Consider the following 13,667-nt stretch of genomic DNA (forward strand, 5'->3'; position numbering starts at 1 on the left):
GCCATGGTGATGTGAATTTTTAATCCATCAAGACTAGTAATTCCCATCCATAATCAAAGAGTACACTAGAGTAGATCTATCTTCCCTGATGAATCAGGATTACAAAATACACTCCTTAAAAGGGCAGAAGTTCTAAGTTTATGGTTATAAATTACTACAGATCACCAACTGTCTGCTACTTCGAATTATCTCTCTAAATTAGTATTTGCCTTTACCTTGGCATTAGAAGACTTCCACGAGGTACTGATAATCAAATGTCTACCATTTCTCATTAGTGGAAAAATTGTATCATTGCTTTAAGCTAGACTACATGTCAAATAGTAGAAACCTGCCAATTTTACATACAACACTGAATTTCAGTATTTAATTCAGTGTACAGAACTAGGTGACAAAATGCCCCCATCAATACAGGAATGAGAGAAAAAGAAAGCATGTCCAAAAATGAAATGACATAAACTAAATGGGAGGAAATAAGACTTGTCACTCAGTCCTAAATCAGAATGATCTTCAGGGACACTGTAGTTTTCATTTTACCACCATATTCAATTTGTATTCATAATTTTTATAATTACCTTGCATCCTCAGGTTCTTCTGTTGCCTTGGGAGTAGTGGCCCGCTGAGGCTCTGTATGGGGATAGGGATCTGACCCCCACATTACACGAGGTTCAGGGAGGGAAACTGCATGATCTCTTGTAGATCGTGCTATATGCTCAAATGACTCAGAACTGTTTGGTGATCCTTCCATCTGTTCTCTTCTCATTAATGGCTTAGGAGGAATCATTCCTATACAAAAGGTGAGAAAAAGATGGGAAAAACAATCATTATACACATAAAGAATCTGGGTTATTAATTACTATTTGGAATTCTACACTTGAGCTAAAGAAATACTTTTTGCCAAGTGAGGAACTCAAGAAATGATCAATGAAAATTACACAAGTTTTTCTGTGAATACAATTTTTACTGTTGCTATTAAGTAGATTTAAGAGGGGGCGCCTGGGTGGCTCAGTTAAGCGTCTGCCTTTGGCTCTAGTCATGATCCCAGATCAAGCCCCACATCAAACTCCCTGCTCAGCAGGGAGCCTGCTTCTCCCTCTTCCCCTCTCCCTGCTCGTGCTCTCTCTCTAAAATAAATAAATAAAATCTTAAAAAAAAAAATAGATTTAAGAATTAAGGAAGCAAAGCACACGAACAGCAGCCTATTTTTATTTTAAAAAAAATTTTTTTTAAAGATTTTATTCATTTATTTGATAGAGACACAGCGAGAGAAGGAATACAAGCTGGGGGAGTGAGAGAGGGAGAGGCAGGGAGCCCGATGTGGGGCTCGATCAAATGACCCTGGGATTATGACCTGAGCCGAAGGCAGACGCTTAACGACTGAGCCACCCAGGCGCCCTCAGCAGCCTATTTTCAAAGGAAAAAAAATGCAATGCCTATAAAAATCAATAACATGTATGATGCAATTATGCATGTTAAAAACATAATGAGGATTATACCAACAGTGATAGATTTCCAGAGAAAATATTTCCTACAGATAATTCCATTAATATAGTTTAATTAGTTGATCCATGCTATTAATTATGCCTCTTAAATTTTAAAACTGCAGTATAAATATTAAGACATGATTCTTGATATTTTTAACACCCCTAAATTTTCCTCTATACCATTTTGTTAATGAATTATCTGGATTTATTCTGATTCCATACAACACTGATAATGCGATTGTTTTCAGCTAACCTATGTGAAAACGTCAAGTATTTGGCAGAGAAAACTGAAAAGCTAGAATATAGAATGTATGGACAAAATTTAAATGCTTAAACACTTAAAAGAATGAAAACAATTTAGCAGATAACAAAGTATTTTCAGACTCAAAAAATTTTTAAATATTTACACAAAACAGAAAAAAACTAGTGTTTTGGTATTGTTACATGTATGATACAGTGTATGGCATTTAACTACTCTGTGCTGGAAGTTACAGAATTTTTTGGATTAAAAATCTAGGCACTCTGGGGGCACCTAGGTGGCTCAGTCAGTTAAGCGTCTGACCCTTAATTTAGGCTCAGGTCATGATTTCAGGATTGTGAGACTGAGCCCCGCATCAGGTCCCCTGCTCAGTGGGGAGTCTGCTTGAGATTCTCTCTCCCTCACCCTCTGTCCCTCCCCAAGCCTGCGTGTGCACGCTCTCTCTCTCAAATAGATAAATCTTTTAAATAAAAATCATCTACGCACCCTGGGGTGCCTGGGTGGTGCAGTTGGTTAAGTGTCTGACTCCTGGTCTTAATCTCAGGGTCGTGAGACTGAGCCCCATGTCAGACTCTGTGCTCACTGAGAAATCTGCTTGAGATGCTCTCTCCCTGTCCCTCTGCCCCTCCCATTCATGTGTGCTCACTTGCTGTCTAAAATAAATAAATAAAATCTTTAAAAATAAAAAATCTAAGGGCACCTGGGGGGCTCAGTCGTTAAGCGTCTGCCTTCGGCTCAGGTCATAATCCCAGGGTCATTTGATCGTTAAGCATCCAACTTCAGCTCAGGTCATGATCTCAGGGTCCTAGGATGGAGCCCTGCATTGGGGTGCCCGCTGAGTGGGGAGTCTGCTTGTCTTTCTCCCTCTCCCTCTACCCCTGCTCCCCACTTGTGCACACGCACTCTCTCTGTCAAATAAATAAATAAAATCTTAAAACAAATTATCTAGGCACCCTACTTGAGTTCTTACTAGATGATACATCTTAAAGGACTTAAGAGTGAAAATGGGAGGCAGGTGGTTGCACAACTGCAGTGAGCCATGAGACAACATCAGCTCCCACTCACCCGGATGAATGGGTGGAATATCCATAGCAGGTCTACCTGACATCATTCGGGGATCCATGTACGACTGCATCATGAGCCACCTTGGATCAAAACCCATAGAAGCCAAGTGCTGAGGGTGAGGCTGCATGGGCTGGTAGAGAGGTCTGTGTGGCGGAGGAGGGACGGCACCGCCGGACGGCTGCGACGGCACCGTCTGTGGAAGCACGCCTTGCTGCTGCTGCTGCTGCCACTGCTGCTGCTTCATCTGCTCCTGGAAAAGCAGGACCCCACACCCTGAGCTTTTTGTTCCACGTGATAAATCAGTATCACTCATATCAGAAAAGAACAGGCTTTTTTGAATCCTTCAGGGAAAAGAATTCAAAAGATACTGAACAGTGAGAGATGGTAAGTCAAAAGAACAAAAAATAAGTCATGACATTTCGCCTTAAGAAATTACTCACTAATTATACTGCAGAAATAATACCCTAGAAAGGAAGACGGTGTCTACAAACGAGGCAGAGGGGAAAAAATGACAGAGAAGTTTATGGTAAAACCCATTATCAACAACCTTTTATTAAAAAGGGAAAGAATTTCAGGGAAAATTTTTGTGCTTTGTGTATTTTAGGTTTCATGTCAAACTACTTCTCAGACTACTGAACAAGAAACCTCGTTGATCACACATACATGATAAAATGTTTTACTGTTACCTGCTGTCTCTGAAATCGAGGTGGTAAAGACTTCTGAAACTGTTTAAAATAACCAGATAATACAGCAGGCCGAGGCTGAGCCCCCGATTCTGGCTCTGTTTCATGTGCCACTTGCATGGTCTCTTTTTCACTGCGACTGCTGTCTTGTCTGGTGAAAACTGCATCATCCTCTGTCAAAGAAGGGGTGAAAAATAGTGATATTCATTGATGACACTTACCAAATACATGATGTGTGCACTGGCAGGAAATTATTAGATTAATATATAAAAAAGGTTAATGAGGAAGAAAGTATCCATAACACTCCCAAAAAACTGTTCTGTACTCTAATACTGGTAGGTAGCCATCAATGAGGTTAACATTAAAGGAACAAAACCTTAATTTCCTCAAAGCCAGGTTCTTAAGCTAGAGATCACAGGTCCAAATACTTTACCAAGCAAAAATTTGTATTTGATACTTTGTGATAATAAAACACTTCAAATACTACCTATTTGCTATCATTTCAATAACTATTAATCCTGTTAGTATTTACCTGTGTTTCACTAGGACTTATGTGAAAACACAAATGGCCTAAATGTAACATATAACGTTAAGAGTTTGCTTTTTGATCAACAGACTACTATATATAGAGAAAACTAATGAATCAAAGTCTGACAACAGTGATCATCAGCTATCGTCAAACATATAAATTATTCTATGTAAAGAGTATCAAGAATGATACCAAAAAGAACTATACACTTATTTACTAACTAAATAACAATTTTTCATCCTAAAGAAAACCACAGCCATAGTCGTTCTAGAGAATATCATTTGTCACAATTACCAAGCCAAGCTTGTTATAAATTCTTTTTATTTTAAAGATTTTATTTGACAGAGACACAGCTAGAGAGGGAACACAAGCAGAGGGAGTGGGAGAGGGAGAAGCAGGCCTCCTGTGGATGATGAACTGTGGTTAGTATCAGTCAATTAGAGCTCTTAGCACAGTACCAGCTATGCACCCCCCACCTCACATTTTTTTTAGATATTTATTTATTTATGATAGACAGCATGCACACACACACATGACTGGCAGGAGGGGCAGAGGGAGAGAATCCTCACGTAGATTCCCTGCTGAGCACAAAGCCATGAGATCATGACCTGAACTGAAATCAAGAGTTGGACACCTAACCAACTGAGCCACCCAGGCACACACCCCACCCCCCTCACATTTAAACCCACACTGGAGCAAGGAGAAGAAAGAATTCGCAAACTTGAAGATAGAACAATGGAAATTATTATGCCTGAGGAACAGAACAAAAAATAAACAGAGCTTAAGGCACCTATAGGACAAGATCAACAGACCAAACATATACACTGGGAGGAGTCTAGAAGCAGGAAAGAGACAAAGGGGCAGAGAGAATATTTGAAGAAAGAAATAATGGCCAAAAAGTCTCAAATTTGATGAAAGCATGAATGTAACTCCCTAGAAGCTCTCCCAATTCCAAGAGTCCCAAACTGAGATACATTATAATCAAACTTTAAAAAGACAAAGAGTGAATCTTCAAAGCAGCAGGATATCACTAAGGAGTTTCAAGAAGTCAGTCACATACATATGTGACTTCTGATATAAATAAACCATCTTTGGTTTAATTCTAAAATTAAGAAAGAATATACAGGGGATTCTTAATAAAACTATCAGATTTCTCATCAGAAACACTGGAGGCTAGAAGGCATCTCAAAGTATTAAAAGAAAAAAAAACTATCAACCAAGACTCCTGTATCTGGCAAAACTGTTCTTCAAGAATGAGGAAGAAATTGAAATATTCCCAGATAAAAGCTATGAAAGAGTTCTTTACCACTAGACCCGCCCTCTAACAAATGCTCAAGGGAGTCCTGTAGGGTAAAATGAAAGGTCAGCACACAGTAAATCAAAACTGCATGACAAAATAACGATCTCAATAAAGGTAAATACATGGGCAATTATAAAAGGTAGTAGTATGTGTAACTGTCCATGTGATTTATGAAATGAATACTTTTTTTTTTACATAAAGCAATTAGTCTAAAAGCTCACATTATATTTTGGCTTGTAACTCCACACTGTTTTCCACATGATTTAAGAAACTAATGCACTGGGGCACCTGGGTGGCTCAGGTCATGATCCTGGAGCCCCAGGATCAAATCTGAGCAGGGAGTCTGCTTCTCCCTCTGACCCTCCCCCTCTCGTGCTCTCTCTCTCTCTAATAGATAAAATCTAAAATAATAAAAAATTTAAAAAAGAAACTAATGCATTTAAAATAATTATTAGTTTGTTTCTGGGGATACAAAGTTAAAGATGTAATTCTGTGACAACAACCAAAAGGAATACAAATGGAACTGATAAAGGAAAAGGAATGAATCTTTGTATATTATTAAACTGATATAAATTCAGTGTTATAACTTTTGTATGTTTATGTAATCCCCATGGTAAAAACAAAGAAGGTAGCTACAAAATATAGCAAAAGGAAATGAGAAAGAATTTAAATGTTCCAATACAAAAAAATCAACTAAACACAAAAGACAGTAATGCAGGAAATGAGGGGCAAAAATGGATATAAAGCATATAAAAGCCAAATACCAAATTGTGAGAAATAAGTCCCTTCTAATCAATACTTATTTTAAATGGATTTAACTGGAAACACAAGATCCAACTATATGTTATCTCTAAGAAACTTAAGATCCAGAGACACAAACAGACTGAAAATGAAAAGATGAACATAGATAATCCATAGCAATAGTAACCGAGAGAGCAAGGTGGCTATGCTAATACCAGACAAGACTGGCTATGAATTGAAAGTTTTACAAGACAAAGGACATTATATACTAATAAAAGGTTCAATGCAGCAAGAGATAGCCATTATAAATACTTATACATATTTCATATATGTGTCTAATAACAGACCATGAAAATATATAAAGCAAAATACTGAGAGAGTTGAAGGGACAGAATATTGTACATTTACAGTTGGACACTTCAATACCTTACTCTGAATATTGGATAGAATAGCCAGACAGAAGGTAAGTGAGGAAACAAAGGACTAAATACAATAAACCAACTAGATCTAAAAGACCTACAAAACACTCTATCCAACAACAGCCATCACATTCTTCTCATATGCACAAAGGACACTTTCCAAGACAGACTGTATGTTAGGCCACAATATCAAAGGTCAATAGATTTAAAACGGTAAATCTCCTATCAAGTATTTTCTCTGACCACAGGGGGATGAAGTTAAAAATCAAAAAGAGAAGCAAAACAGGAAAATTCATAAATCCGTGGAAATTAAACAACAGTCTTAATCAACTAAGGTATCAAAGAATAAATGGCAAGGGAAATTAGAAAATAGTTGAGAACAATGAAAACAAAAACACAACATACCAAAATTTATAGGATGCAGCAAAAGTGGTGCAAAGGGGGCAAATTTATAACTATAAATTTTTTTTTTTTTTTAGTGTTACAACGTAAGGGAAAAGAATAAGAACAAAGTAAACCCAAGGTTACCAGAAGAAGGGCAATAAAGATCAACACAGAGATCCACAAAATAGAGAATAGCAAAATAGAAAAAAATTAATGCAGCCAAAAGGGGATTCTTTGAAGGTGCTTGGGTGGCTCAGTTGTTGGAGTCTGCCTTTGGCTCAGGTCATGATCCCAGGGTCCTGGGATCAAGCCCTGCATTGGGATCCCTGCTCGGTGGGAAGCCTGCTTCTCCCTCTCCCTCTGCCCTTGCTTGTGTTCCCTCTCTCGCTGTGTCTCTGTCAAATAAATAAATAAAATCTTTAAAAATAAATAAATAAATAAAAGGGGGATTCTTTGACAAGATCAACAAAATAGACAAACCTTTAACTAGGCAGGTCAACTAAGAAAAAAAGAGAGAAGACTCAAACTACTAAAATCAGAACAGAAACTGGGACATTACTACCAATTCTACAGAAATAAAAAGGATTATGAGAGTATTATGGATAACTATATACCAACAAATAAGACAAGATGAAATGAACAAATTCCTACAAATATAAACTTTGTAGTAAGTTTTTAAATACAGACGTGTGAGTCCTCCAGCTTTGTTATTTTATTTCAAGATGGTTTTAGCTATTCTGGGTCCCTTGAGATTTAGGGTTTTCTACACATAAGATCATATCATCTGCTCACATTACCTGCATCTCTAGTATACTAATAATGAATGATCTGAAAAGGAAATTACAAAAACAATTCCATTTACAATAGCATCAAAAAGAACAAAATACTTAAGAATTTTTTTTTAGGTTTTTATTTAAGTATTCTCTACACCCAACATGTGACCTGAACTCATGAAATCAAGAGCTGCGCACACCCCTGATTGAACCAGCCAGGTACCCCTAAAATGCTTAAGAATTAACCAAGGAGGTGAAAGCCTTCTACAATGAAAACTACAAAATATCGCTGAAATAAATTAAAGACATAAATAAATGGAAACACATCCCATGCTCACAGACTGCAAGACTTAATATTGATAACATTAATACTACCAAAAGCAAGCTACAGTTATGCAATCCCTAGCAAAATGTCAATGGTGTTCTTTACAGAAATAGAAATACTCATCCTAAAATTCACATGTACTCTCAGGGGGACCCAAATAGCCAAAACCATCATGAAAAAAAGTAACAAAGATGGAGGACTCACATATCCGGATTTAAAAGCATACAACAAAGCTGCAGTAATACAAACAGTAAGACACTAACATAAAGTCAGACAGGGCAATGGAATAGAATCAAGACCCCAAAATAAACCATCACATACATGGCTGAATGATTTCAGAAGAGGCTGCTAAGATCATTCAATGGGGGAAAGAAGTCTTTCCAACAATGGTTTTGGGAAAACTGAATATCCATGTGCAAAAGAATGAAGCTGGACCCTTACCTAACACAATGTACAAAACTTAACTCAAAATACGTCAAAGATGTAAATGTAAGGCATAAACCTACAAAACTCTTAAAAGAAAACAGAACAAAAGCTTCATTATATTAGATTTGGCCATGACACCAAAGGCAGAAGCAATAAAAAATAGATGCATTTCATGAAAATTTTAAAGTTTTGTGCATGAAAAGATTATCCAGAGTGAAAAGGCAACCTATCTAAAGAGAGGCAGATCATATTATCTGGTAGGGGATTAACATCTAGAATGTACAGCCAACTCCTAAAACTTAACAACAATCTGTTTAAAAAACGGACAAAGGACTTGAGCATTTCTCCAAAGATTCACAAATGGCCAATAAACACATGAAAAGATAATACTCAACACATCATTAATCATTGGCAAAGCGCACATCAAAAGTACAGTGAAATACCACCTCACACTTATTAGGAAGTCTACTATCAAAAAAACCCTCAGAAAATAACAGATGTTGGTGAGGATGTGGAGAAATTAGAACCCTTGTGCATTGTTCATGGGAATGCAAAATGGTACAGCTGCTGTGAAAAACAGTATGGTGGTTCCTCAAAAAAATCAAGAACAAAATTACCATATGATGGAGCAATTCCATTTCTGAGTATGTAATCAAAAGAAATGAATATTTGTACACTCACATTCACAGCAGCATTATTCAAAATAGGTAAAATATGGAATCAATCCAAGTGCCCATGAACAGATAAACAGACAAGCAAAAATGTGGTTTTAGATATAGATTATTAGCCTTAAAAAGGAAGAAAATTCTGCAATATGCTACAATATGGAAGAATCTTGGAAGATAATATACTAAGTGAAACAAGCCAGTCACAAAAAGACAAATATTGTATGAGGCACTGTGAACAGTCAAAATCAGAGACAGAAATTAGAACAGTGGTTGCCAGGGGCTGAGGAGATGGGAGAACACGGAACTATTGTTTAATAGGTAGAGTTTCAGTTTTATAAGACGGAAAGAGTTCTGGAGATGGATGGTGGTGGTAACTGCACAAATTATGAATGTATTTAATATCATTAAACTGTATACCTAAAAATAGTTAAGATGCTAAATTTTATGTTACATATATTTCACCATAATAAAAAAATTATGGAAAAAAGAGTATTAAAGTATCCAATAAAATTCAGCTTCTATTAAAAAAAAAAACTCAATTGGGATGCCTGGGTAGCTCAGCTGGTTAAGCGTCTGACTCCTGAGTTTGGCTCAGGTCACAACCTCAAGGTCCTGGGATCCAGCACCGAGTTGGGCTCTGCTTGAGATTCTCTCTCCCTCTGCCCCTCCCCCTGCTAACAAATGTGCGTACCCATGCTTGCTCTCTAAATAAATAAAATCAATCTTAAAAAAAAAAACAAACACCTCAATCATTTTTATCTGGATTATATACATACATATATTAAAAATACACAAACATCCACACCAGAAGTACTATGAAGCCTCTTTATAAGAACAAACAAGACTCTCATACCTTTATTACAGCTGGTTTCACTTTCTGGTTTCTCTACCATAGGCTCTAAAGTAGGTTCTTTGTGTTCAATTTTTTCCTCCACTTTTTCCCTTTCTTTCTTCTCCAACTCACATTCCTTTTCCTGTTCCTTGATCTTTTGCAGTTCTTTTTCCTTTTCCTGCTGTCGTTCTAGTTCTTTTTCTTTTTCTTGCTTTCTTTCCTTTTCCAGTTCTCTCTGTTTTTCCTGCTCTCTCTCCAGTTCTTTCTCCTTCTCCTGTTGCCTCTCCCTTTCTTTTTCCCTCTCCTTCTCTCGCTCCCGTTCTTGTTCTCTTTCAAGTTCTTTCTCACGCTCCCGTTCTTTTTCTCGCTCCCTTTCTCTAATCTCCTCTGGAGAGGGTTGTTTGTCCACAATGCCAAGTTTTTCATCCAATCGTTTCAGTTTCTCTGCACATGCTGCCTTCCTTTGTTCTTCCATTCTTCGCTCTTCCTCTTCACGCCGTTTCCGAGCGCGTTCCACTGCTGCAGAAAGTTCTGACTGCTGTCTTCTTCTTTGCTTCCATATTTCATCTTCATCTGGTACTTGCTGCTTCGGGGGGAAAGGGCCTGGTCTTCCAGGTACTGCCTGCCGGTCTGGAGGAGGATGCTGAAACATTATGATATATTACCAGATGAATATGACAAATCTATTTCCACACTTGATCTTAGCCAAATCATAGACATGAAGAGGGAAGAAAAAACTCCACAAAATGTCACAAATGTTTCTGATAAAACATACATGTTAAAATACAAACAAGTACCAACATGGGGAAAATATTAAATTTAGATAATTCCCCAAGACCAGAACAATTATTCTAGGCCATGTACCTATTTATTGTGGCAGACATTATCACACATACAGAATTTGTTGAATGAAATTAGAAGCTGTCACAACATGAATTTCAAAATCTAAATTTAGACATGAAGGAAATTTAGAATGTGAGTGCTTTCTGGAGCTGCAACTGTCAGAGATGGAATGCCTAAAGAGGGAGAGAAGTCCATAAAGATGCAGAACAGTGTCATGTGAGCCCTGAGAAGACAAAGGTGCAGTTACAGGGAAAAAACAGCCAGCCAGAGCTGCTAAGTGAAGAAGCTGGAGACACTACTATTGCCGACACTTCCGAGGAGGAGAAATTCCTAGAAATCAGCCTGTGTAGACAGAGTTCTCGAGCTGGGAACTGGAAGATCCAAAATGCATGCTTAGAACCCACCCACAGTGGAATGTGGGATATCACTTGAGAGACTGAGTTTTAATGACCTACTTTTTAATTGATATGTTCTAAAACAACTACAATCACTGCCAGCAACTACGCAAAACAAGCAGAATAACGAGAGCACCTGAAGGGCTGAGATGTTAAGGAACTAAAAAGAACTTTTAAAAATACTGATTTTAATAGCTAGTAGGGTGAAGAAATCTCAAAAGCCATATAACCAGTCGGAATCCTTACAAATGAGAAAATAATGGTATGATGAAAACACTGGACTAAATATAAAAAATATATATACATGATCCAGACTCTACCATTTACTAACAGTGCTTAGGCAAACCACTTTATCTGCCAGCACCCCTAACCCCAAACAACCACTGGTCTGCCTCTGGCAACAGAGAGTAGCTTTACCTTTCCTAGTTTCATATATATGGATACATCAAGTTATATTTTCTTTTGTATCTGGCTTCTCCTGCTCAGGATAACAGTTTGGAGGTGGCCATCCGTCATTTGTTCCATTCTATCGCTGGACAGTAGTATTCTATCATAGGCACATCGTTTCACTTGTGGATGGACACGTGGACTGCTTCTAATTTTTTTAATCATGAATAAATAGTTATGGGACATTCATGCCTAAGTCTTTGTGTAAATGCATGTGTTTTCATTTCTCTTGGATAAACACTTAGGAGTGGAACTGCCGAGTCATGTGTTAAGTGTATTTTTCACTTTACTAAGACACTGCCAAACTGTTTTCCAAAGTGGTTACAAGGTTTTACAGCCCCACCAGTAATTTATGAGGGTGCTAGCTGCTTTATATCCCCACCATATTTGGTGTCACCAGCCCTTTAAATTTTGGATGTGTAACAAAATCTCACTGTGGTTTTAACTTGCATTTCCATGGTGTTTAAGATACTGAACATCTTTTCTTGTGCTTACTGGCCATTTATATATCTCATTTTGTGAAGTGAATGTTCAAATCATTTTGGACTACTTGTCTTATTATTAGTTATAAGGGTCTTTTGTTTGTTCTTTTTTTTTCCCTAAGATTTTATTTATTCATTCATGAGAGACAAAGAGATAGGCAGAGCAGGGAGCCCAAGGCGAGACTCAATCCCAGGACTCTGGGGATCACAACCTGAGCCAAAGGCAGATGCTTAACTGACTGAGCCACCAGGCACCCTTGTTTGTACTTCTTTTAAAAAATATATTCCAGGGACGCCTGGGTGGGTCAGTTAAGTGTCTGCCTTCGGCTCAGGTGATGATACCAGGGTCCTGGGATTGAACCCTGCATGGGGCTCCTTGCTCAGCAGGGAGTCTTGCTTCTCCCTCTGCCTGCCGCTCCCCCTGCTTGTGCTCGCTCGCTCTCTGACAAATAAATAAAATCTTTAAAGAGAAATAAATACTTTCCTAAAAAATATATATATATTCTGGTACATGTTCTGGTCAGATTAGTAATATTTTTTATGTACATATTTTTTCATTGCCTCAGAGATGTTTTTAAAACTCCAACTGACAGATTTTTTTTTTCTAATTCACACCTTTTGTGAATTATCCAAGATCATCTTTGTTGACCCAAGTTTAAAGATTTTTTTCTCCACTTTCTTCCACATGTTTAGTTTTAGCCTGTATGTATATAAAAATACCATAAAGAGCATTCAGTTGTTAAAAGGAAAACGACTGGTGGAGATGGTGGTGATGGTTGTGGTGTGTATGCCCGTCACAGTAGGGCGATTAGGGAAGCCCTCTAAAGTGGTAACACCTGAGCAAAGAATTTGATTATAAGGATCTCTGGAAAACATTCCTCTAGTTAAGAGGAAACAGCAAATAAAATGTTTTATTTGCTGCAATAAAGCTTGTGTGGCAAGAACAAAGAGAAAACTAGATAAAATGAGGAGAGTAGACTGAGACCTTAAAGACCACTGGAAGGACCTGAATAGGACAAGACTGATCTACTATAGGAGAATTTAGGATGGAGGTGGCAGGTAAGCAGAGCAAGAGTGGGAAATAAGACCTATTAGGAACCTACTGTGATAGTTGAAGTGAAGTATAACGGGTGGTAGGCAATTACTCGGTATAGGAATATATCCCGAAGGTAGGGGTGACATAATTTGCTGATAGATTAGGGTGGATGTATGATAAAGAGGGAAGAGTTATGAGTGACTTCTAGGTTTTACCCTGAGCAAATGGGTAAATGATAATGCCATTACATAAGATGGGAAGACAAGGGAAGAAGCAGGGCCACGTGTGTCATGTGTACGGGGGGGAGGATATTGTTATGGTTTGGACATATCTTATCAGAAATCCAAGTGGAGATGCTTAATTGATCACTAAATACCTGACTCTTGAAGTTAGCATAGAACTTTAAGGGCTACAGATAACATATATTTAAGTACCATAAGCACATTTATGAGATCTTCCAAGGAAAGGATACAGTCAGAAAAAGGAATAAGAACACAACCCTTAACCCTCCAACACCCAGGGGCACCTGGGTGGCTTAGTTAAGAGTCTGACTCTTGATTTTGGCTCAGGTCATGATCT

General features: G+C 37.8%; 1 protein-coding gene across 12 annotated transcripts in view; it reads right to left on the reverse strand.

Annotated features, from left to right (window-relative positions):
- Nucleotides 1-13,667, reverse strand: part of PRRC2C (proline rich coiled-coil 2C) — a 92,320-nt gene that overhangs the window by 40,218 nt on the left and 38,435 nt on the right. For all 12 annotated transcript variants that reach the window (XR_003612273.2, XM_028122948.2, XM_028122943.2 and 9 more), the window contains exons 12-15: nucleotides 9,907-10,528; nucleotides 3,492-3,661; nucleotides 2,806-3,055; nucleotides 573-783 (exon numbers count right to left, since the gene is read on the reverse strand). Coding sequence is in view for 11 of the 12 variants with exons in the window: in XM_028122948.2 (XP_027978749.1) it covers nucleotides 573-783; nucleotides 2,806-3,055; nucleotides 3,492-3,661; nucleotides 9,907-10,528 (1,253 nt within the window). In the remaining variant the exon portion in view is untranslated. The remainder of the gene's footprint in view (nucleotides 1-572; nucleotides 784-2,805; nucleotides 3,056-3,491; nucleotides 3,662-9,906; nucleotides 10,529-13,667) is intronic.

The sequence above is a fragment of the Eumetopias jubatus genome, unplaced genomic scaffold (genome assembly GCF_037043125.1).
Source record: "Eumetopias jubatus isolate StellerSeaLion01/CBP00866 unplaced genomic scaffold, mEumJub1_p1.0 scaffold_12, whole genome shotgun sequence".
NCBI classification, from domain to species: Eukaryota; Metazoa; Chordata; class Mammalia; order Carnivora; family Otariidae; genus Eumetopias; species Eumetopias jubatus.